Source organism: Onychostruthus taczanowskii, unplaced genomic scaffold (genome assembly GCF_017590055.1).
Source record: "Onychostruthus taczanowskii isolate IOZ18803 unplaced genomic scaffold, ASM1759005v1 scaffold31, whole genome shotgun sequence".
Taxonomy (NCBI): domain Eukaryota; kingdom Metazoa; phylum Chordata; class Aves; order Passeriformes; family Passeridae; genus Onychostruthus; species Onychostruthus taczanowskii.
Window position 1 is genome coordinate 8,592,202 of NW_024500461.1, and position 24,850 is coordinate 8,617,051.

The 24,850-nt window shown below is 37.5% G+C and overlaps 1 protein-coding gene across 1 annotated transcript in view; it reads left to right on the forward strand.

Annotated features, from left to right (window-relative positions):
• The window catches only part of ANO4 (anoctamin 4), a 102,168-nt gene that overhangs the window by 37,770 nt on the left and 39,548 nt on the right, over positions 1-24,850 (forward strand). Inside the window, exons 7-12 of the mRNA XM_041409747.1 lie at positions 1,248-1,292; positions 5,781-5,912; positions 15,454-15,560; positions 17,420-17,475; positions 17,994-18,115; positions 24,464-24,598. Of these exons, the coding sequence (XP_041265681.1) occupies positions 1,248-1,292; positions 5,781-5,912; positions 15,454-15,560; positions 17,420-17,475; positions 17,994-18,115; positions 24,464-24,598 (597 nt within the window). The remainder of the gene's footprint in view (positions 1-1,247; positions 1,293-5,780; positions 5,913-15,453; positions 15,561-17,419; positions 17,476-17,993; positions 18,116-24,463; positions 24,599-24,850) is intronic.

The window sequence follows — 24,850 nt, forward strand, 5'->3', positions numbered from 1 at the left end:
CGATATGGACTCTAATAACAACAATGTTCAAAAGTTCTGAAAACTAATCTGGAATGCTAACCAAATTTTAAATCATTTATAATGCATTAGTGTTGTCTTATTTTAGAGGATTTTCTTCCAAGGCACTAACAGCATTCCTATACTACATCTACTACAGTATTTAGAACATGTGTGGTGTAACTTTCATTTTCCAGAAGTGGTACAGTTCTTCATTACACAATGGAACCTCTCAGAATACACAGAAACCACCTCAATTCAGCACTCACCCTCAGTGGATGACAAAGCCAGCCTCTGGAGGAGGAAATCAGAGTTTGGTCAGGCACCTAAATTTTCCAGAAAGGAGTATGAGTCCCAAATCCACACTCAAGAGCCCTCAGATTTTCTTAACTCTCGTGAAGATGCGATCTCTGTGCTGAAGGCAGTGTGTCAGATCCTGACAGCTGTGGTATGATAGGCGTCTATGAGAAGAACCAGAGCAGCCAGCAGGGGAGTGGCCCAGGACGTGGACTCCCAGTCCTGGATCTACACATGGTGGTTAGGGGTTGCTCTGCACCGCAGGACTGGTCAGGAGGCAGGCTGGGAGCGGGTTCAGCATGTGTCTGCTCATGTCCCCTTGTCCGCTCACTTGTGCATTGTTTGCTCTCACACACAGCTTATTGCACTGAGAACAGAAACCAGCCTGAATGAGGGGCAGAGGGAGTGGCTGCACACTTGGTGGGATGCTGAGCACTTGTGCATTTGCTTGTGTGGCCTATATTCTGTTTCAAGGGATGTTATCCCAACAGGAATCACAGACCCCGCTTGGTACTGCATGTGTTACAGCATATTGCAGCGTAAGGTACAGCTTTCCTGGCTTTTCTAAGTGATTCCCCCTTGTGTTTCACCAAATGCAGCTTTAACAACTCACTAGTAGACGTCACATAATTTATCCATACTTGTGTCAGTCCTATGGAATTCCTGGGAGAGTTTATGAACTCTGAAATAGAAATGTCTTCAGATCCCCATCTTCCACACATGACAAATAGCAGAAAAGGAGGAGACAAGGGGAAAATTATAACCTTCTGGCAATTCAAATGCCACCAGTGTCTGTGTGGCTTCCGGTGACGGTTCTGTTAATCTCTCTTTTAGTCTCTTCCTCCACCTCTTACAGGCTTCTGTCTTCAATCTCCTTTCCTTCCTTGCTAGTTCAAACTGTAACTGACGATGGGTTTTCTTCTCGACTGGCTTCATTTTTGCTGTTCTTCCAGGAGAAAAATCTATTACCTGCATCGCCGATACAAGTTCATGAATAGGTGAGTACAGTTCTCATGCTAGTTTATACTCATTTGGACCCAATAACAAAAATAATGGTTAAAGTCAAGCTGGAAGGAAAAGTTAATCAGTTGTGTTTGTAGAAATGATAAAGGGAGTAGTTACACACTAGGACATCTGCAAGAAAAAAACCGAACAGAAGTTGCATTTTTAAGGCATCTGCATTGTGAAAGAAGCAATTAATTTTATCAGTTTTGCCTTTTTTGGAATAAGAAAATATTTTTCAGCTGATGAAGTCTTCAAAGAAATAGCAGTATGTTAGTGCAAGTGCTGTATCTCCTTCTTTCCATGTAGCTCATTAGAGAGTTTCTTGGGGTTAGAGTACCACAGTTACAGGGGTTTTTTCATGTCCATGAACCTTGCTTACCTGTAATACTGATGGCATTATTTATTTATTGCTTCCTCCATGGGGATGTTTAGAAAGATCGTAGATAGGAAGCCAATAAACCAAGTTTGAGAGATGTGTATTTTCCAAGAATCTTTGAAGTGCTTTCACTCAATTATTAAATACCTTTAAGGTTATGCTTGATGCCCAGGTTATGTCTGACTTCAAGCAATGAAACCCTTTTTCTGCATCAGTTTGCATTTTCTTTTTGATACCTTGGAAAATGAAATGAAAATATCTCCAAAATGCCTAAAAAGTATACAGACTTGGCAAAAACCAGATAATTTATATATCTACAATTATCTTTCTCAATTATCTCTCTCACTGTATGTGGCATTTAATGCCATGGTACTCTTGATGCAGTTTTCAAAGGGCTCTAGCCTCTATTTACTGAGGTCAGTGGAAATATTCCCAAGAACCTCTAAGAGAGAAAAATTAAATTTGAAATATCTGCATTTTGGAGTAAACAGCCACACCATTTTACACATAATGTTGATACATTTACATCCATGGGATGATCACTCTGCAGTATGAGCATATTAAAAACCTTTTTGGATATTAAGTTATGTCACAGTGTACTGGTAACTTGACAGCACTAGCACTGATATCACATTATGGAATTTGTCTTTTCATATTAGTAAGCACCAAATGAGCCCTTTGCAGACTTGAGACATTTTATCCCTCTTTGGCACACAGTAATAAATGCACACAAATCTTCTAAAACTTGGTGATGTTGCCCCACTTTCCATTCCCACCTTACAATAGATACTATAGCAGCTGTTAGCTTTGGAATTGGTTTTGCTTTGACTAAAGCACTAGATAGGAAGGAGAAGGTGAAGGTTTCATCATTTATATGTGTTATACGAAGTTTTGCTTCACATTAATTTTCTTATGAGTCAGGATGCAATTTGAAGTCAGTATAGGAAGAGGTATGATCTTTTTCTGATATTTAGTTCCTGAGTGATGAGAACACTAAATTCAGTTTTTATGTTCAGGTCTATAAATAGCTGCTTGAGGGAGAAAAGCTGTAACTGAATGGCCCCAGAGGGGAAAAATAAAATATATTCAGCTTTATTTTCACTTATGTGAAACTTAGATATATGGCTTCAATAAAAGTATCTATTTCCTCAACTCATAGTTCAGTGTAGATTACAAGTACCCAAAGCCTTTCTTCATTTTTTGAGTTAATACAAACATTATGTCGACATTTGGGCAAAATTTGTTTTAGAGAGGAGTTTCGTCACAAGGCAAAGCCAGAGCAGGTCTCTTGCAACTTGTGAACCTGACTTGAATTTTCTCTCTGAAAAGGTCTAGTGATCTCAACACTTCAAATTACAAAACTTCCATACTTTAAAGGAAAGGAGGGATATCAGACACCTTATAGCATCTGCATTATGGTTAAAAACTGAACTAATAAAATAGCTAATGCCACAATATGCACAAAGGTCTATGAAAGCAAAACCCACTCATAAAAATCAGTCTCAATTCAAAAATTTTTTTCTTTTCTTAACTTTCTTTTGAAAAACATTTCGATCCCTACCCTACTTTATGGTGAGAAAACAGTTTATTTTAAATTTTATGAGAAATTCTTTGTGTGAGTTAAACACAAATGTATCTTTATGTATCTTTATCCATCACCCCATTGTTCCTGTGTAGGTCACACCGCTTTCCAAACATCGTTCCCCTATTCAGCTGAGTGTGTGGAAAGGGAGACATAGATTAGTCTTGAAGAAATTATAAAAAAATAGATTTTTAACACTCTGTGTCTGTATTTGTTAGCACCAACACCCTTCTTTCATCTTTTTCCTTTTGCGAGAGGATCCTGTAGAGTACAAAACCTGCACTGCTGACTGATGGCACTGTTGGAATGAGCTGGAGGGAGTTTAAAAACTTGGTCATTTTTCTTTTCCAAGGAGATAACTAGGGGGGCTTGCTTTCCCTGCAGAAGGCTGTACTGCATGTTCTGTGCTTTGCAGTAAGGTTTTGCAACCTTCCAGACCCGTTCGCCAGCAGGATGACTGAGCATGCCAAGTAATCTGAGTCTTGGGAATGGCAAAGCACTCATATTCTGGGTACACTCAGTGAGAAGCCAGCATGAATAAAGCATTGCTGTTAAGTGGGGAAAGCACTCGGTCCCTTTGTGCTGTGCTTGTGTGGTGCGATAAACCTGCAGCAGGCAATATCTCAAATGTGCACATTGACTTGCAGCATGAATGGGCAAGGATTGCAGATGGGCAGGGGTGTTAATAGCTTAGAGAATTCTAACGAGTTTAATTAACAGGAACGGAACAGGATGTTTAGAAAAACCCTCTTCCTAATTCCTCCTCCCTTTTCCATACCCAGACACACTAAGCCTGTTGGATATATCCAGGGTTTACTGAATTTATAGGGGAAAAACCAGAGGCCAAAAGACAGGGATTTCCCCCGTAGAGAACTTGCTTTCCCTTGGCATTTCTGTCTGCCTACACAGACTAGCTCAAGGCTGTCAGGATTCTGCAGATGGAGAGTTACAATGGATCAAGCCTTTAGAGCCTTGGGATCTGACACCTCCCCTGCATTCAGCACAGACATTTGCAAACTACCTCCTCCTGTGCTCGAACTGCTGGGTCAGTGCAAACACTGCCCATGGAGAGGTTATGACTAATTAAGTAATTAAATCTTATAATAAGTTTACATACATATTCCAGTTTTCCCAAACAGTCCTGATGATAAATTTGCACACATATGCAACATCCAACACCCGTCCCCCCATCACGCTATTCCAGATTGGAAGTGCAAAAATGAGATTAAAACAGGTACAGCTGATTTATTTACAATTTTGAAATGTGCCCATCTTTAAAAATTATCATTAGCTTTCCTAGCCAAGATAAAAAACCTGGTGGAAGAAGGCTGAATATTCCAGGAAAAACTGTATGACTTTTAAATGAAAATATGTAACATTTTCATATCACTTCCCCACATATTCAGCTGTCTGGATATGGGTTGTCCTCCCTCAAATGGACTGTGCAGAGGTTCCAGCATTTGCTGCTCTTAAGAGTTCTTATGTTGGTTGTTTCAAAAAAAAAAAAAAAAAAAAAAAAAAAAAAACAACAAAAAAACAAATACAAAAAACCCAAAATAAAACAAACAACCCCCCCAACCATATTTCCAGTCCTTGAGCTTCTTTCAGAACTGAGCTTTAAGTTCAAAGGAAGTAAAGGAAGTAAATTCTTGTCCTTTAGTTCCACTTCTGGAAACATTCATCCAGTGACTGAAGTATGGGCACACTCCATAATTTGTAGTCCATGATTTTTGCAGGGCTCAGTAGTTAGGACTTGGAGCAGGGCTCACTGTGCTAAACACATCTTTCTTAGGCGCTTTTCATTATGACATTCTCGTAAGGATTTGAATTTGGTTTAGATTGTCTTCTCCAATGAGCTGTGATTCTTCCTTTCATTTCACTGTGTATCTTTGCATGAGTGCACCTGTAGTTAAATCTGCCCTTTCTCCAGCTCAATCATTGTTTGCTTTCATCTTCCAAATGTAAGAATCTGCATAGCAGTCACCTGTTAGCCTATACACCCCGAGTTCTGATTTCATGGAGGTTGTAGTGTTGCAAGAAATAAAGAAATTAACAAAGTAGCCCATTTTTAATAGCATCAAGTGCAAGGTAAGAATCCATACAGACAGCAGTAATGTCACTTCCTGGGTTTAGCTGCCAAAGGTCTTTGTCACAATCTTCACTGTTCTAATGTTTAGATTACTAAAATCTAATGTTGGTTAAGCCTGAATTTTAAACGAACTGAAAATGTGACAAATAAACATTTAGAGACATGCCAAGTAGTCATTGGGCTCAATAAGATTTATGGCAGCATGTACCATCAGCATTGCTTTTCTGATGAGACAAAATAAATGTTCCTCTGCAGAAAGCTGGTTATGAGTAATCGAGTTCAGCATATGTAATTTGGTCTGCCTCAACAAAAGTCAAAAAACATTGCACCTTTCCTAGCTGTAAATATTCAGTGTCCTGGTTTGACAACCTGTACTTCACAGTGTAGTGAAAAAACCCATTATCACAAATGCTCATACTTATCATGTGCTGCAGGATCGAGAAACAGATAAGCAGGTTCCGAGGATGGTTGCCCAGAAAGCCAATGAAACTGGACAAGGAAACACTGCCAGATCTGGAGGAGAATGACTGCTATACTGCTCCGTTCAGCCAACAAAGGATCCACCAGTGAGTACTCTATCGTATCTCAGTTGCAAGGTGAAAACTTTTCCTTCTGGATTCACCTTGGAAAAAATTGATTTCTTTGTTCACATCTTAAGGACCAGTGCCTTCATATTAGCCCTTTTTCACAAAAAGGGACAGGTAGCTATTCTAGGTTTCTAGTAATTAAAGGTCCAGCTCAAAGCTAAGGAAATCAATGGGAAAGTTCCTTTTAATTCACTGGAATTTCAATTACATCTTTAAAGGGATCCAATGACTATTTTCTCTCAGGTCAGAATTGTAGTTGTTCTTTTTCACTTAAAGATGTGATTAAAACTTTTCTCAGCATTCCATATGTCTTTAGCATAATCAAAACTAATCCTTCATCACTGATTGTTGTAATACTGATACTTGCATTTCATTCCTAGTTATGATTGTAGAACAAACAAAACTCTAAAGCTCTAAAGAAAACAGACAATGTCAATTTGATTGCATTTCTCTTTCAATTTTATGGAAGCAAAACTCCTTGCAAAATGGCAGTGTTCAGACAGTGTTTAAACCTAGCAGTGACACTTTTCCACCAATAGCACCAGTGTTGGACAAATGTCAGAGAAATCACTTGGCTACAAGAAACTTTTATTCCCTTGCAAAATGCAGAAGAGAAAAAGCCCCACATAACTTGCAGAACTCATATGGAAGTAAAGGAATGTAAATTTTTTCATGTCTTATGGGTGTCATAGTGTTTGTGATATGGGAAACAGTCATTGACTGAGAGCAAAAGCACAAAGATTAGGCAGCACTGTTGAGGGTACTAAAAGAAGACACAGATGAATTATAGGTTGCTCAAAATTCTGAAATATGTGGTTTTATTCAGTGAGAATCCAGGTTGATAAAGCTCTGAAATACCTCATTTTGAATGAATAATTTTTCAGGGATTTGATTTACTAGCTGCAGTAAAAATGAGTAAAATAAACCTCTGCCACAAATGGCATCTTTCCAAATACAGCAGAAAAACAAGAACAGGTGGAAAACTCCAGGGAAATTTCAACAGAAGTCTGTTTGATACAGAGATGGGTCAGTTATTGTGCCCTGCAAGAGGAAGAATAGGTGCAAATTAGTTTGAGAATAGAGCATTGATACCAAAAACTAATAAATTAGGATGTCAGCATTAATGTTTTTATTACCAGTAATATTAACTGCTAACTTCCCTTAAAATTACTGCACATAGGAAAGGCGTTGGTGGTTTGTTCTGAGAGATTTTTTTGTGGCTGAATGAAGAATTGACATATATGAACCTGGAGTATTTTTTTTTTCATTCTTCTGCCTTGCTCATGTTCATGTTGGTAAACTGGCAGGAGAGTTTATTAAGTAATGTTAGTTTCATTAACACTCCTGCTGTTGTTTGGTGCTTCTTCTACGTCATTGCAGGCTTGGAAACTTTACTCCCTGGCAGACCTGACATTTTCTGCTTAGCATTCTGTGTGTAGTCTTCCTATCCTTTTGTGTGGGGTCTTATAAAATGTTGGCTGAGCTGGCCTGCATCTCTCAAAAGATGCTGGCTCTGACAGCAATGGTGTTCCTATCGTGCTTCACCTTGTTTCCTGTGTTTGGCTGGTTTTGTTTCACCAGAATTTTGAAATACAATGACTTGTTCAATATTTTTCTACTAAGTTGCATGTAGCTATTTCAGTTTTTTAACCCAGAGACTCACAATATTGTTTTAGGAATGTAAAGTAAATAATCACTGAAATTCTTGAGATGCTAAAAAGAAGAATTACCATCTACAATAATGTTATGATAATTTAGCTTGTGTTTTGTCAGTGGTAAGTCCATACATTTGGATATTTGGGATGGTTAAGGTTTTGCTAGAGTGCTCTCACCACACCATATTACCAGTACAATGCAATTATACTCGAGGCTACAAAATTGTCATGGGTAGTTACTTGTGGACTTCAGTGTTCCACAAGCAGATCATCCTATAGCCTAGGAGAACAGTGACAATCTCCTACTCTTGGGCCTTTAGCTGAGACTCTGCCTCCTCTTCCATCAGACAGTAGAGCCAAAACTGATTCAGAGAGAACAGGTACAGGACAGGAGGGATCCCAGTACCACACCAGCGCTCGGCTGGCTCCCCTCAGTGCTGTTTAAGACTTTTCATTGAATATATGGCCATTTTTTGAGTAAAGTAAATGTTTGTAGCTCGTTCAGTTCCTGAAGTCCTCAGAGAATGCAGAATAAATGCAAGTTTTTTAGTCCTTTTTCAGTGTATTAAGGTCGTCACTGAAAAATGCCACTATTGTCTGCTTTTTGTCAGAACTTATGTACAGATTTTCTTTTAAGTTTATAGTGGAAGTCATAAAATTTTCCTGCAAATCTAGAATCCTAAGTGAGAGGAAGAGATGAGTGGGAAGTACATTCAACTGTTCTTTGAGAAATACCCACAGGAACCTAAAATATATAATCAGCCTTTTAATTACACTGATGAGGACTTTTCTGGCTATTGTACAAGTATTTCTGAAGAGCAAGATATGTACTTTTGGCAGTTTAAAATATTTCGGATTTCTGTGTTGCTATAAATCATTGTTTGTCCAAGATGTGTTCAATAAAGTCCATGAAGCAAATCACTCAAAATTCCAACCAATCTTGAAAAGCATAAAACTCCATATCCTTAGTTTTCAGATAAGATCTCCATGGCCTCACAGTAGATTTTGCCACATATCCTACCTGGAGGTTGTCAAATTCTTCATTTTTTCCTGGTTTTATGTACTTTTCATTTTCTAAAATATTATACCTTGAATATTCATATGTGCTTGGTTGTGTTTGAAATGTTGCAGTTTGGGTCTAAAATTCCTTATTTCTTCCTTTCTTCATAGCATCAGATGTCTTTTATGTCACCAAAGAACAGGCAGTTTATCTTTTGTGATCTAGCCACACTTTCCACATAGAAGGCTCCAGTCTGGTGCAGATTTTATAATATGATCTGAGTAGAAACTTCATTTGTGATAGTTTCTTTTAAAAGCATGGAAAGACAAATAACTGACCATACTTACAATTTGATGTCTAAGGAGGAAAATAATTAAGAAAAAACCTGACCAGACCTTATTTCCATAGGAAATAGTATTTTAAAAATATTGATATACAAGGAGTGTGTGCAATTTTAGTAGATTATATCAATAGACTTTTTCTTTCTTGCATTTTTCTTTCCCATTCAGATGGAAAAAAGACAGATATGGAGAAATTCAGCGTTCAAAAAAAAATTAAGTTTGTTTTAAGAGGCACAGCTAGCCATCTGTCCTTCCTCCACAGAAGAAAACACAAGAATGACATTTGTGAGATGTGCCTAATAACTTTTGCAGCACAGCTTCAAGTTTTCTTTTAAAGGCATTATGGCATACTTCATAGGGTATATCTCAAAATTGTCAGTACAAGAGAAGACCAAAATTCATATTATTCCTTAAGTAATAGAAAATCTCTTTTTGGAGGAAAGAAATTCTGCCAAGCCCCTTTTTTTTTTTTTTAATTGTTTGGAATACAAAATTGTTATTTTCAAGATAGCCTTCTAGTAGTGTCTCTTTTTTGCAACCACAGCTTGGAAAAGGCCAAGCTTTGGTGGTTATACCAAAGTATTTCTTCTGAAACTTATCTGTTGCAAGAATGCACAAGGTGTGAAAAATGTTTATCATTAGACACACTTAGGTGTTCTTCTACTACATCTTATTTATTTCATGTCGTCAGCTGCTAATCACTTGGGAATAGTAACAGCATCAATTAGCTGCAAATTCTGAGATAACTGTACACTAGCTAAGAAAATATGTTAATTGCTGTTTAGAGATTTCAAACTCTATATCAGGAGCTATTTCCCCCTTTGTTTTTTCTTTCAAAGAAGATAAACTCTCTGATTAAATATTAATCTAATATATAATTGAATAACCACTTAAAAGAAATACTTATTACTTAGTGAAAATAAGATTTAAAATTTACTCAGTTAGGAGGACTAGGATAGTAACTTGATTAATTAAGCAAAAAAGGTCCCTGCATACCAGAGGTTAATGGAGTTCTTCTCACTTGTATTATGTCCCCTTGTGTACATGAGTCTTGTATTTTTTCCCAGATTTCCAAGATATGTGTCTCTCAAAGACAGCTTGTCTTTTCAAGCTTTTTCTGATGTTCAAATAGATCTTAACAAACCCCATCTCTACCAAGATGATCTGTGCCCGTGTTCTCTTGAGCCCCCTCACCCCAAAATCGTGGATAGATTAGGGAGCTGCTGCAAATGGAGACATGGCACAGGGCTGCATGGACACCTACTTGTTTTCAACCAGGATGGTCATTCTGGTGCTCAAATACATCTACAGTATAATAACTATACATTTTAAAATGGCTTTTTATAAATGGGAAATCAGTTTTGCAAATCCTGCTCTCAGACAAATCTTTGTGCTGCCAAACTTGGACATGCCCTGCAATGTTGTTTTTTTTTTTTTTACTCCCTCTGATTGTGGAAGGTTTAATTGCATGAAAAATAGAAGGAAGAATGGCATCCCTGAAAAATACAAAAGGTTCCCTCTTTCTATCTCAGGTGAATATTTCTAAGTGAACTAATTTAAATTAAGAAGCAATCTGGGGGGAAGACTGATCTGGGGCAAAGGCAGAGGAAGGTGGAGGAGAGATTCAGCTCTTTCATTCAGACTTTCTATTTTACTTTGGCAGTTTTAAGGCTGTGATGCCAAAGTGGAAAGAGAGAGAGCCACTACACCATTCTTCATCTCAAAGTGACCTTTTTTTCGACCCTGTGTGATATGAAAACCCCCTGCTAACCATTAATAAAAATGTCCTTTTACATAAACAAGACAGTTAGCTGCAGCCTTAAAAATCAAGCAAAATGAAAATCAGCAAGTGCTAATAATATGGCCATTCTCAAAAAAATAAAGTAGAGAAGTGTATGGTATTATTCTCAGGAGAATACTGCTGACTCACGTTGCTGCTGCTTCTACAGCTGGTGATTTACTTTCTTTATGTTACATGAGCTAAAAACCTGCTATTACCTCAGCCAACAACAGGTTGGTTGTCGGCTCTGTGATTTACCTGGGAGTACAGAAGGTTGGGCATTTTTCCTGTGCTAAGGAATACTCTACTCACATAGAGGTCACTACTTTCAAAAACATCTGTGCTCTTAGTTTGTACTGCTTCCAGCAGAAGGCAATTTTAGATATGGCGAGTGTCAGATACCAAATGTTTCAGTGTCTGTGGATCCCACAGTGCAAAGATACACATGGATCTGTCCATGCATCCATCCTCCCTTTGTATCTTTTCACCAGGCCACATCTGCTCAGATTTCAGCTTGTTTATCTTGTCACTAAAGCAGAAAACAGTCTTTTCCTGCCTTTTGCATTCCCAAAATATAAAAAGTAAAATAAAGCAAGAAAAGTAAACTCACTTTTTTTTCAAATGTGTATTCAAAGATTCAAGAGCTAAATTTACCCTTTAAGGGTTTGAACAACCTGCAAAATTACCAAAGACAATGTATGAACAGGAATTAATTGGTAATTTTTTTCTTGGTTTAATTTGCACTAATTTGAGGTTTTTCTTTAAACAACAGTTAACTTTGCTGTGCTTTGCTATCCACAGAAAGATAGTTTGGAATTTCCAGTTCACAGTTTAGTTAAAAGGCTACAAATACAGCTTCAAAGCAATTAACCTTCACTGACTCTTCATGTCTCCTACAGCATAAATGTAAGAGCAGTATTTCCAGAAGGACTTTTTTGAAAGGGACTTTAGTTAAGGATCAACTCTGGAAGCTTTCCTTCGAAAAGTACTCTCATTATCTTCATTTTGATTTTCCTTTTGAGTAAGGATAGCTCACACAAATAAGACTTACAGGACCAAGTTAATGATTATAGCTGTTGTGGAACAAATCACTGTCTTTATCTAACTATACATTAACTTCACAGGTAAAAAAATTATCATGTATTAATCCTTACTCGTTTTTTGTCTTACAAATGAGGCAATAAAATGATGAAAACCATCAGTGAAGCGTCTCATAAATAAAGAGTAAACCCTTACTGAGCCTGAAAACAAGCTGTATTGCTCTTATGAATATTCAAATCCTTGTGCACGTTAAAAATCTAGCAAGGGCAGCAGAAACAGAACAGCTGAGGAAATTCTTCCACCTAAAAGCAACAAGGTTTAAGAAATTCACTAGAAAGTCTCTGCTTTATATGGTTCATAGCTCAATAATGTCTGATAAATATTTATGTGTACCTAGTTTGAAACTGTCTTCAGCTCTGGCCCCTGTGAACTGAAATTTGAAGTGTGAGATTCTTCACAGACTGAGAAAATCTTTCTCCTCTGAATTCTTCATTGGATGCTGTAGAACATGGAATAGCTTTGATGGTTATTCTGTGAATATGGATTTACCACCCACATTCAGAAATAAGACAAACTGAAGCACAAAAATTTGGGGGGAAGAAACGTCCATGAAGCCTGGGAAGAAGGGGTGGTGGCCGAAAGGGGTAAGCCCTACACTGAGCTGCGTGATTCTCACCTGCCAAGAGCAACTCCTGTGACTTTTGAGATAAATTGAAGCCTGCCTGACATTGTCCTAATTTATGTCAATGTCTAACCAGGATGTTGTAGCACATATACAAGTACCTGAGATATTCCCAACCTTTTAAGGCCTTCCACTCATGTCTGCCTCTTTTTGTTTCCTGTGCTCAGATCCCTGCCCCATTGATTATGGTGATGCTGTTCTTTCTGGGTCTACTCTACAGTCAATTTCATAGAAAAAAAAAAAAAAAAAAAAGAGTGTTCGAGTAAAGCAGATTTTCAAAACCCTATGACTTCAAAATAAGTGAGAATTCACTTATAAGTTAAAAAAATATATATAAGTTCTATATATAGTGAAGATTATTTTTTAAAAGTTACCACATGCAATTCTATCCCACAATAATGATATTGTTAGGGATTGTCCAGGACATCCAGAGGACTCATTGTTGGCACTATTTCTTCACCTTTGCTGAACTCTAGCATCTCTTCTTTATCTTCATGAATAACTTTGGAAAACACTCAAGGGCATGTTTTTGACCCATTCTGATCATGGTGAGTCCTTCCTCTCCTCTCCCCCTCCTGCCCTTTCTGGCACAAGGCTGGGCAGGGCAGAACCTCTGCAGCTCATATTCTCGCAGGTGTTTTAGGACTGCTTCAGCTGTTCTGGAATAGGCAGAGTTCTTCATGGACTGAGGTGTTTGCATCTGCTTCACAGACACATCTGGTCATTTCTTCTTGCCCATGTGAGATCAAAAGCTATAATAATAAAATTACTAAGTTTGAAAATGAATGCAAATTCCTAAAGTGTTTCTTTAAACAAGTGATTATTTCTTTGTTTTTTAGAGTTCCTGTAATCCTTGATTTTTGCCTTTTTGCATTCATGACTCATGAAAATAGAAATTCTTAAATACAAACAAAACTATTAAACAAGTTCTTTAAAAAAGATGTTGAAATGGCTATCTCTAGTTGCAGTATGAGACAGTTGTGATAACAGATGGGCAAAATAACCTTGTATTACAAGGAAAATAGATTAAGGTGCTATCTGGTTCCATGTTGCATGTTTCCCAGATAAGGTGATCCAATTCACAGTTGAATCTTACAAGAACTTGGCAGCATGACGAGTCAAGCTAAGTCAGAATGAGAATTACTGTGCTGTTTTGATATCTGTGAAGTTATCTTCACAGTTCTTTAACGGTCTGGGAGGTGAGGTCTTGGATAGTCAGGCAGTAAAAGAAAATAAAATAAAGAGCAAAAATCTCTAGCTATTAATTTCTGTTTTACTCCTGCCTTTTAATTTGTTTCTGCTGCTACACAAACAGCCTAATACAGAGTTCCAGCTTCAGCTGAAAACAACACTGTTCCACCTGCTTCACAGTTTAGATTTTATAAAATATAATTTTTATCAGCATTAAGATTTACATGAATACAGTAATTTTTTTCCTCTCAAAATACTTTTGGCAGTTATTATTTCACATACTGATTACTTTCAGCTGAATTTGATACAGGTGTAGTGGCAAAGATATATCTTTATATCCACATATCTTTCTGTAACATTAGTCTTACATACCTTTTGAGTATTAGCAGCTTGAAATGGAATAGTGGCCCAAAACTGTTTCTATACAGAAAAGGCAGTGGCCAGTGGATACCAATTGCATTTGCTGTTTGGTACTAGCCCACTGGTAAATCAGCATGCACGTGGTAGTCAGCAATATGCATAAATCTAATTACCTTTGGTAGGTACTGTAGGGCATGAGTAGGACTTTGGGAATAGCAGGGAAATGAGAGGAAGCCAGAAGTCCTGAGTACGGTAGTGAGTAGATTGTAGACACAGAAATGGCCTGTGAGTATCTGGGGTGAAGTGGCAAAGGAGACATGAGATAGTAATCTCTAGAAAACCAGTTTTTATTACTTCTGGTGCTCTTGGAGTAATTAGTCTTACATACCTTTACTTTAGGATTTTTTTTTTTACTGTCAGCCTTTGAAGAAGAACATGAGGATCTTATGTACACATTGTATTGTATTGAAAATTCAGCTGAGAATTTTGATAATAAAGAGGGAGAACATGAAGTTCTCAAAGTTCAGAAGCTGGACTCCTCATTTTTCAAAATTACTGTGGAGGTGCAAAGCTGTATATTATTTCCCATGGGTAAAGATTGATTCTGGGGAAAAAAATTTTCATTTGGGTAAAATTACCTGAGGGGAAAACTGAGCAGTGAATCTCACGTTGTGCAAAAGAGAAGGTGAAGTGAATCCATGCCAAGCTCCTGATTAAGATGGTCTCATTTAAGGTTGTATTTGTCTAGTGTGGTCTCCTACAGACTCATCTCTCTATGACATCTCTGTGACCTTAACACTTTATTTAGCAGTTTATTCAATTCTGCAGCTCTTCAAAAACAGAAATGAGAAAACCAATATTGCCTCCTATCCACAGGGTTTGTTGTTTTTTTTTTAATTTATTCCATCTAACCTATTGAACACAGAACATGTATTCATACTTAACTTGGTAAGTGGCCTCTGAGAGCTAATTTTCTACTGTATTTTACCTTCCAAGACCAAATGTAGGAGTATATGATACTTTCAATATCTAACATTGTATTCAGTAACAGTTTTCAGTAAGAATGGTTTACCAAGTAAATGTTTACAACTGACTCTTAATGGTAAAGCATAACAAAAATCCTGGAAATTCTACTGCTGCACTTACAAAGATACACTTTTGCAATTTTTTGTGCAAGAATTTTGTAGTTTTCAGTGGATTATCTAAAAGTGATGCATATGATAATGAATACTTAAATATCTTCTATCTTTCTCCAGATTTCTCCATGTAACTCTTTGTAAGAGAATGAATACAGTTACTGACAGCATCTCACCTGGCTAATCATCTCTTAATCAAGTGTCTTTTATCCTCCCTGTATGTGCTTACATACTGTAGATTTTTAGAGTGCTACAAAAGTAACGGAACTAAATATTTGCCTTAAATGCGCTATTACATATTTCTGAGATGCCCTTGTTTTTTATTTTCATGTAGCTTCATAATACACAACAAAGATACTTTCTTCAATAATGCTACAAGAAGTAGAATTGTACACCATATCTTACAAAGAGTGAAATATGAAGAAGGGAAAAACAAAATTGGTAAGTATTAAGCAATGTGCTTTTAAATATGTCTTTAAAAACAGAAGAGAGAAGTCTGCCTGGCCTCATAACAGACACTTTTCCTTCCTTTTTAATCACCTTGGTTTTGCCTGTTTACATCTCACCCACTGCTGTGGTAGGGGCTCTGCCTGGAAGATGGGATCATCTCCCTGTAATATCAGTCAGCTTTCACAGGCACATCACCACATGGGATTTATAATCTCTGCAAGAGAAGAGATGATTTAAACGTGAAATATTAACAGATTACAAGCAGTGAAGCAGAGGGTCTCATGAAGGAAAACCTTTATTCTTTCACAAAAATGTGCTTGGAAGGATGGCAAAATTTGTGCTGCTCTACATCTCAGGCTACAGGGCTTCTCTCTGGATACGTACCCATCCCTAAGGGAGATGGAGGACTCTGTGCCTCTGGTGTTGCTGTAAGTCAAAAGGGAGTTTACCATTGATATCCTCAGTGCAAAGAATGCTATGCATAACTGTGGCTTCATTTTCAATTAGGGAGTGGAGTGGAAATTTGGAGAGGCACACATGCAGGTCCAGGAGAGCAGGCAATAACAGAGGAGAGACAGAACACGAAACAGTGGCCACCTTCTGCCAAATCACACAGTGCTCCTACAGCTTGAGTAGCACACAGAGACAAATGTAGAGACAATCTCCATAAAACTCTGCAGTCTATTTCATTTTCCTGCTGTTTAAGCCTCACCTTTCCTGAAGAGGAAGAGAAATGTCCCAGAACTTCACTTCTTTCTTTCTCAGCTGCTGAGATGAGGGCAGCAATAGCCCTGAGCAGAGCTGATATTGCATCTTGCCCAAACACATGCAATCCCTGCCTACCTCAAGATCCCAATCTCCCTCACATGTCATCTTGTGCTGTACCTGTAGTGAACACAACCTTGCACTGATCACTGGGCAGAGCAAAGACCAGCTCAGCTGTACAAGTTTTACTTTTCTGACAGAGACATTGGAAGAAAATATATTTTTCCAGGCAGATACTGAAAGTGTTATTCATGTTGACTTATTGCTTCTCATTGCTGTGTTCTTGCTGCTATCTGTCCCCTGTGAATTAGGAAAGGAATCAAGACTCTATGCCTCCTGGTCAATAGGGTTCAAATACCTTCAGGTTCTTAGTGTGGATGTTTTGTTTTGCATTGTCTGGTAACAGTGCAGCCTTATTTTCATGATCTTCCAAGTGAAAAGCACCAACATCCCAGCAAACATTATTTGTCCAGGCTCTCATTAAAGAGGGACATGGCCTGAGTGAGTGGGTTGTATGGTTACTTTTTTGTGCCACATAGGAATGATTTTATTTTCTGGTCTTGTAATGCTGCAGTTTGTCTTGTTCCTTTCTGTCTGTTCAGCAATTTTCATAAGACACAAGCTGAACACATTTTAAAAACTTGTTATCATATGGAAATTATCAGTTTCTGTTGTTTTAGTGGTCTGTAATTCAAAAATATCAAGACCTACCCTGAAGTTTTTAGCTCTCAAGATATGCAGCCTTTCATCTAAATACCTTTGCTAGACCATGTTTTATAGGTCAAATTTTAAACCTGGTGTAAAGTCTCTAATTTCACTGAAGTTACACTGAAGATGGATTTGGCAAATGAATCTTTAAGCCTCTAGCACAATAAATGATAGATTCTGATTAATATTTGAACAAGTCTTTCTCTGTATTATTTCTTAGTTATCAAAATGTATAGAAGATCAATTTTTCTACATGCATCATGTACTGTCAGTTGGCTTCCATCTTCATTTAGCCAGTTTATGAAAATGTGTTTTGCTTTTTACTTAGCCATTTTTCTGCTCCTGTTGGTAAATAATTGAATACTTTTGATTCTCAGGTCTGAATCGATTGCTCAGTAATGGCTCCTATGAAGCTGCATTTCCTCTTCATGAGGTATTTTACTCTTTTTTTTTCCTTTTTGAACAGACATTTCCCACAAAATTAATTCTTAGTTGAGTAATTATTTATCCTTAACCTTATTAATGTCTACCTCTGACATGCTTCCATTTAGCAATGCTTTTTTCCTTGGGGAAAAATTAGGGGAATTTCTTGCAAAAAGAGATGAGTAAAGAGAGTTGTTCTGGATCTGCTTGGTAAAAACTCTTTGAGTTGATACATCAGTATGTATTCAGAGAGGAAAAACATCACACTCTGGGGGGCTTTTTGAGATTCTCCAAAGATTTTGTTTGCATTTATAGGCTATGACTTGGATATAATTTATTATAAAAGTCTTAGGAAGAATATTCTCAAATCTTAGTGACATCAGTGGATTTTTGTAATGCCATATTTAGCTTTTGGAGCACAAGTATGTAGTTTGCATAAATTGTGTTATCCATGCTGCTAGTAAAAGAGATTTCTTAAATATTCATTTTTGCTGCTGTTATTCATTAATGTCCAGATTTGTATTTTAGGGAAGTTACAGAAGTAAGAATTCAATAAAAACCCACGGAGCAGAAAACCACAGACACCTGCTCTATGAGTGCTGGGCTTCCTGGGGAGTGTGGTATAAATACCAGCCACTGGATCTTGTAAGGTAAGACTTATCTGCTTTTGCTATGTCACATTATAGATGCTTTGAGCACAGGTTGTCTTACTTCTGACAAAATCATGAAAAGCTTATTTAATTCGTGTGGTTTTAAAAACTGAGCCTGAAGTCATGGGAAATCATTTAGTTCATGGTGACACTACATCCAAAGAAATATTTATAGCGGAGTTTGTAGAAGGACCTGAAAGTTAAAGAAGTTTCCTTCCAGTGTTTCCTGGCACCATAATTTGTAATGAAGTGTTTACAGGATATTTAAGAGAGAAAAAAAGAAGAGAAGAATCTGTGAAGGCTGGATATACTTGATTAGACAGCTGTCCACAGGAGGAGTTCCTCCTTGGAGCATGGCTTTGGTGAAAGATAGACTCTCACCAACTAGATCTTTTTCCAAAAAGCAACCACAGAATGAGCTCTGGATGAAGTTTCAGGGTGCTTACAAATGTCACAGAGCAGAGCTTACAGTTGCTGAGTGTGCTACTGTGTTCACAGCACTGGTGGTGGAAGTCTCCTCTGTACCACTACCCTCTAACTCAGACCAGCCACATCACCACTGTCCAGATTTTTATTCATCTTGGAAGCAGACTGCAAAGAAAAAAATGCTGAGAAAGCTGAGATGTGATTTCAAGTTCTTACAGTCCTTTTAAATAATGGTTTCAAATAGCCTTGCATGCACTAATAGAGGATTACATATTTCTTACGCATATAGAGAGAGCCAGAGCCTTTACTGATCATGATGGCAGAACTAATATTGGGCAGTAATGGGCTTTTTCTACTTGAAGAGATGAACATGGAGCTACAAGAGCCTATTAATAAAGTCTTCAGATGTATCAGGAGCACTGAAGATAGATCAACCATCAGGAAGGGTCATCCACAACATGCAATTGGTCCAGCTTATTAATTGCCTCTTTCATAAGTCCTGTAACTAATAGAAAACTTTGCTCTTATTTATTCTCAAAATTGTTTCCAGATGAAAGATTTGTAGAGGGTAGCCCTGGAGACAGACAGTGTTACTGATTAAGGCCGTATAAAACCCATCCATTTCATAAAACAGAGAGTTTAATTTCCATGGATAAAAAGCTAACTAAGAAATACAATAAAAAGTTTTACTGAGTCACGTAATTGTTTTAATGCTTTGCAAAATAATTTATTAAATCTCATAATTTAATCCCAAGAGCTTTTTATTTCTTTTTTTTTTAATACACTGGACAGAAATTTGGAATTTTTTTGTCAAATTTCACAATAGAAATCGCTGATTTATGGAAGAGCCAGCAGTTATACTGAAGGGGTTTTTTGCTTTTAATTTCCCAGTACACAACAAGATATTATTATCACAGTACAAACAACTTATCTCTATAGAGTTTTATAATTATTTTTCCATAGTGGTCAAGGCTACTGTTCTTCATCACTTCTTTGTGGAAATGCTCTTGAGGCAATATCTTGTGCTTGGTTTAAATTGATGATCAGGCATCTGAAAGGTTTTTTAAAGTATGAGAATAAATGGTTACAGAATAAGAAATGTTAGAGATATGATTATTCTGGATCTTGATAGCAGCCTTCCTGCATAGCCTGGGTTTAAATATTTTTTTTAAAGTTTATTTTTTCATCAGACAGATTTTTCAAAATCTTTTAAAAAAATAAAAAGGCAATTGCTGTAGACTCTCTGGCTGAAGTCAGGAGTGTCCTGGTGTTGCTGAGTAGGTGTTTACCCAAAGAGGAGAGGGGCAAGGGGAGCTGTGAGATTCCCTGAGCACTGGCAGCAGCCTGAGTCACAAGCCACCAAACTCAGCAGGTTCAAAGCTGCAGCCCCAGCCCAGCCTGCCATGTGCAGCCTGGAGCACATCCACAGCTGTGGTGAATTCACTGAAGGAGGGTGACAACAAAGAGAAGGGGATGCCTTTTCCTTCTCACTTCACAGATGCTGGATTACTCACATTTCCTCAGCTCCTGCTGAGTTTTCAGCGGATTTGAAGATTTGGGAGGAGCTAAGGAAATGTGAGTAATCCAGCATCTGTGAATGAGTCTTCCACGTGTACAGCCACTCTCAGCAGTTCACATGTCTGTTGAGCTGGAGACTGTTCCTTGAAGAACTGATGACACCAGCAAGACCTGCTGTTCACTTCACTTGGGAGTGTCTCAGTGGGCACACTTTAAAAAGAAGCTTTTTTCAGTGCCTGTTCTACAGCAGGAAAATTTTTTTTTTTTTTTTTTTAGCCCATAATAACAGTTATGTGGACTTATACTTGAAGGGTGTAGTGTGATCATCTGTACAAAAGGAGTGGCTGGATATTGATTCTTCCACAGACATCTGGCCAGAACTTACACTGTTAGTTGTTAGAACTTACAATGTTAGTTGACATTATGCTTTAGAAAGGCTAAGAAATAAATTAGATGTAGATTGTACTTTTGTGTCATCAATAGATGTACTATTTCTACCTTAGTCAAGTTACCACAATGGTAAGTGAAAATGTTCATACTCCAGTGCTGTTTTATTTTTTCCTTAGATGCTAGAGTGAGGTTTTCATCTCCTGTGCTGCCAGTTTGGCAACTCCCAGATTACATTTCATCTCATCAGCTGGCTGTTATGGAGATACTAGTCACTAAAAATAAATGAGAAAAAGTCATTAGAGGGAAATTGCATGATTCTGCTTCCACTCTGCTTTGAAACATGTGGCAGTACGATGGCACAGAGTTGGCATAATTGCATAGCCACTCCTATTAGTCAACAGATGTGGTACCATGACTTTAATTATACATCTCTTGGTATTTAGTGTCCATAGATACTTTACAAGAATAATTTATGACCCTTAGAATTTATTAGAATTGGAAAGAAACAGGTCTCATTATATTTATATGCTCTGGGACCATGTAAATCAACAGCAACAGTTGCAGCGATTCCTGGGGACTTTGAGTCACCTCCTTCACACTTCCGTGCATTGCTATTTCCCTCCTGATTGTGCATAAATTGCTCCTGTTGCTGCTTGTGCATGTAATTGACAAGACAAAAATGCAGGGAGAAAACTGGTTTTAAAGTGATTGTAAAGGTATCTAAATGAACATGGAAACAAAAACTGATGCCTGTGTAACCTGCATTTTGCTCCATGTTTCCATTAAATGTCTTGATCACAGGCTGACTATTCCCTTTCAGTCTCCTGTCAAGCCTTCCTACCCACCCCATTGCTTCTGATATGAGAGCTTCATACGTCCAAAACACTGCTGGAAAGATCTAGTTTCTGTGGTGTCGAAAGTTCTGTACAGAATTTCATTTATTACCTGCAAAAGAGTTAATGAAAATAGATAGGTCCCTGCCTTGATCCCTGATATGTCTACATTCTAGATCCATGACTTCCTCCTAGGCATGTTGAAAGCAAAATATTCTGTAGTGAGAGTCATTAAACATAGGATAATCCAATATCACATTTCATAAATTGGAAATTAGACTTTCTAGCTCAATACTTTCCCAAAATGTGCCTTATTGATGAATATGTATATTGAAATCTTGACCCAATTAAGTCATAGCTCTATCACTGGAATGGGTAGAGGGGATATACAGTTCACCATTAAGGTAACTGGTATTGAAGGGCTAGTATAGCTACTGGTGTAGCAGGCTAGCTTACACCTGAGAAGCTGAAATTACATTTTTATTATTATTTTGATGGTACAGCATACATAAGGATAAGAGAGACAGATTGTTCTATTGGGTGCTTGGGGGTTTTTTATGTCTCTGCTTTTTAGGTTAATTGTGGAGAAAATTTTCTGTGGGAGAACCGTCAAAGACTCAAACAACTTTTTTCTGTCCATATAATTAATCTGAATACCTGGTCAGTAATAAATTAGCAAAGTTAACAAGAACACAAAGATGTTATCAGCACTGGAAAATTTCAAAGAGGTCTTGAAATGAGTAGAATGATAACAGGTGAAATTTAGGTATAAGTCAGGCACAGTGATGCATTCTGGAAAGAAACCTCTGGAATTCTTTGTGTACATTGCTGAGCCCTAGCTCAGAGAGAACTGCCGTCACTAAAGCAAGCCACATGAAAATTCTGTTCTTTACATTGTGACAGAAGAAGAGAAGAAACAAATTTGTTCTTCAAACAAATATTTGGGGCAAATTGAAGGGAGTGACAAAGGCATCTACACGTTTTCCACCTCCTGAGGGTCATGATGGTCCAGACTAGCTGAATTACATATTGGAATAAATGTGGAACTGCTCTGAATATGGCAATATCTAGGAAGGCCTCCAAAGACCTTCTCAGTGGCACAGTTTGTTTCCATAGCATTTAACTAAGTGGTATCTGAGCAGAGACTAAAAGGAGAAAAATGCAGACTCTGGGGTCAGAAGACTTGATATATCAAGTTGATTCTGATGCAATTTACAGTAGTACAGCCTGTGCCTGTAGAGTACCAGCTGTGTTGCAAAGGGCAATAATGGAATACAGAGGTTGTTTATTCATATTTAAACCAATACGTATCAAAGTAATATCAACATCCCTCATTTATTTTTAAAACCTGGCTCATATGCCTTTTCCTTACTTTTCAGAGATGAGTTGCTCCTCATCAGTCTTCTTTATGTACACACTGAACTTTGCTTGGGTCTTCTTCTAGGATGAAGGTGTTTGATTTCTAGATCAAAAAGAATACTGTGATTTGCATGGTTAGATTGAAGGGCTCAGCAGGGTAGGAGATTATTTTTGCCATTAATACTTATCAGCTAGAGGGCTGGAACGAGAAAGCATTTATCCTTGAGTGTAGGGAATGAAGTAAAAAATAAAGCTTGATGAAAGTTAGGTGGACTTCACTACTTTGAACTATGTACATGGAGAAAAATAGGTCATCCATACTTAGTGGAAGTAAGCTCAAATGTGAGTTTGCATTTTTGGAGGTGCAGGCACAGACTGACATCCTAGGTGTCAGGAAAATAATCAGGCCAAAGGTTTCATTTACACTCTTAAGTCAGGTCTTAAAAAGCAGTTTGCAGTGTATTTTCCACAATCAGACCTGCTGCCCTTGTCAGAACTGAGCATACTAGTGTTAGCTTACCATCTCTTCAGTCTGTGAATTTGAGTCTCTGTTGAATGACAGAAGAATAAAAACAAAATGACAATACTTGAGTGGGTAAACTCAAATGAAAAGAGTCACTGCAGATCAGTACCTTCCATCAGAGCATGAGCTCAGGCCAGAGAGATACTTCCCACACTGGAAATTTTTAATAACAACTTGAAAACAGCTAATTTTGTGCAATCCAGACCAAGTGTCCTCCAGTGCACCCAGCCCTAGAGACAGTCCTAGGGCTTTCCATTCCCGCTGAGAAAGTTTGGCCAGTGATGTTTTCTGGTAGAGTAGAGGATCCAGCAGTGCTGGCTCACTGCACTTATACTCTGGATACACCAGAAGTTGCATCATTAGGGTAAAAGAGAGTTTCCAGCAGCAGCTATTTTCAAATTGAGTGAGTATGCAAATTTAAGTTTTCTACAAAATGTCTGAAACACAAGAATATCATCTTGCAACATTCTTTAAAACCAATCTTGCAAATAATCCCCTAAAATCTACTGTGCAAAAATCAATAGGACAGTACATGAGCCTGCTCCTCTGCTGATGAGTTCAGCAGGTTTTTGTGTGCTTGATGCATTGTCTAACATATAAATAAAGGTTTGGTTGTGTTTAGGAGAAGGAAAATTGCTAATGAATATGTATGTAGCAAGATAAAACTTTCTGGCTACTTTGCTGGTAGTTTTTGAGCAATATATAGGATAATAATAAATTAGGATTAATTCAGACTGCTTTCCTCAAACCAATGCAAGATGATAGACCTTATTTGCGCTTCACTTTCCACTGCAGTAGAATCATGCAATTAGTTTTGCAGGAACTAAGCTAAGAAAATAAATAATCAAATGAATACAAACTTTATTGGAGAATGAAGTCTCATTAATTAATTTCTTAGAACTAATTTGAACTCAAATAATTTTTGCTGTTATACAAGCTTTAGGGATAAAATTTATTTAAATGCAGTTATTCTGGCAGTAAAGTGAAACAGCCAAAATCAAAGCACACCATCAATTTCCCAAATACAAAGAACTAGCTTTCTAAAAGTAACTCAGTGTTTCCTTCAGGAGGTTATCACTTATCTAACTGTAAACTGTGGTTATTGAATTTTAAAATTAATGTTTTAAGTTCATTACTGAGAAAGGTCCCTCAGTGTGTATTTAGAAGCTTAGTTCAAGGCTTTTTCTCCTCTTTAATCTACTCTTCAGATATGATAGAAATATTTTTTCTACTAATGAGCGAGATTAAGTAGATTATTCTAATTAGCAGGTAACTTTGCTGTGTTTTGTTTTAAAACAGACGGTACTTTGGTGAGAAAATTGGGCTGTACTTTGCCTGGTTAGGCTGGTACACAGGGATGCTCTTCCCAGCTGCCTTCATTGGATTGTTTGTCTTTTTGTATGGAGTCACCACTTTGAACCACTGCCAAGTCAGGTAATGTGGGAACTTTTAAAAATAAATTGCAACTGTTGGTTATTATGAATAATTTGAGCTTCCCACAAGCTGTTAATTATTTCATTTTAAACTGTTGAATGACCAGTCATGAAAAGACGGCTTAAGGTACCCAGTATCGAACTTCCCATGTTTTATGCTCCTGAACTGGGATGAAAGGAAATTCTTCTTTCCCAATTCCAGTTGCTAATGGTGCTGGCAACTCAGAATGAAGTAGGGGAAAAGCAGACTCTT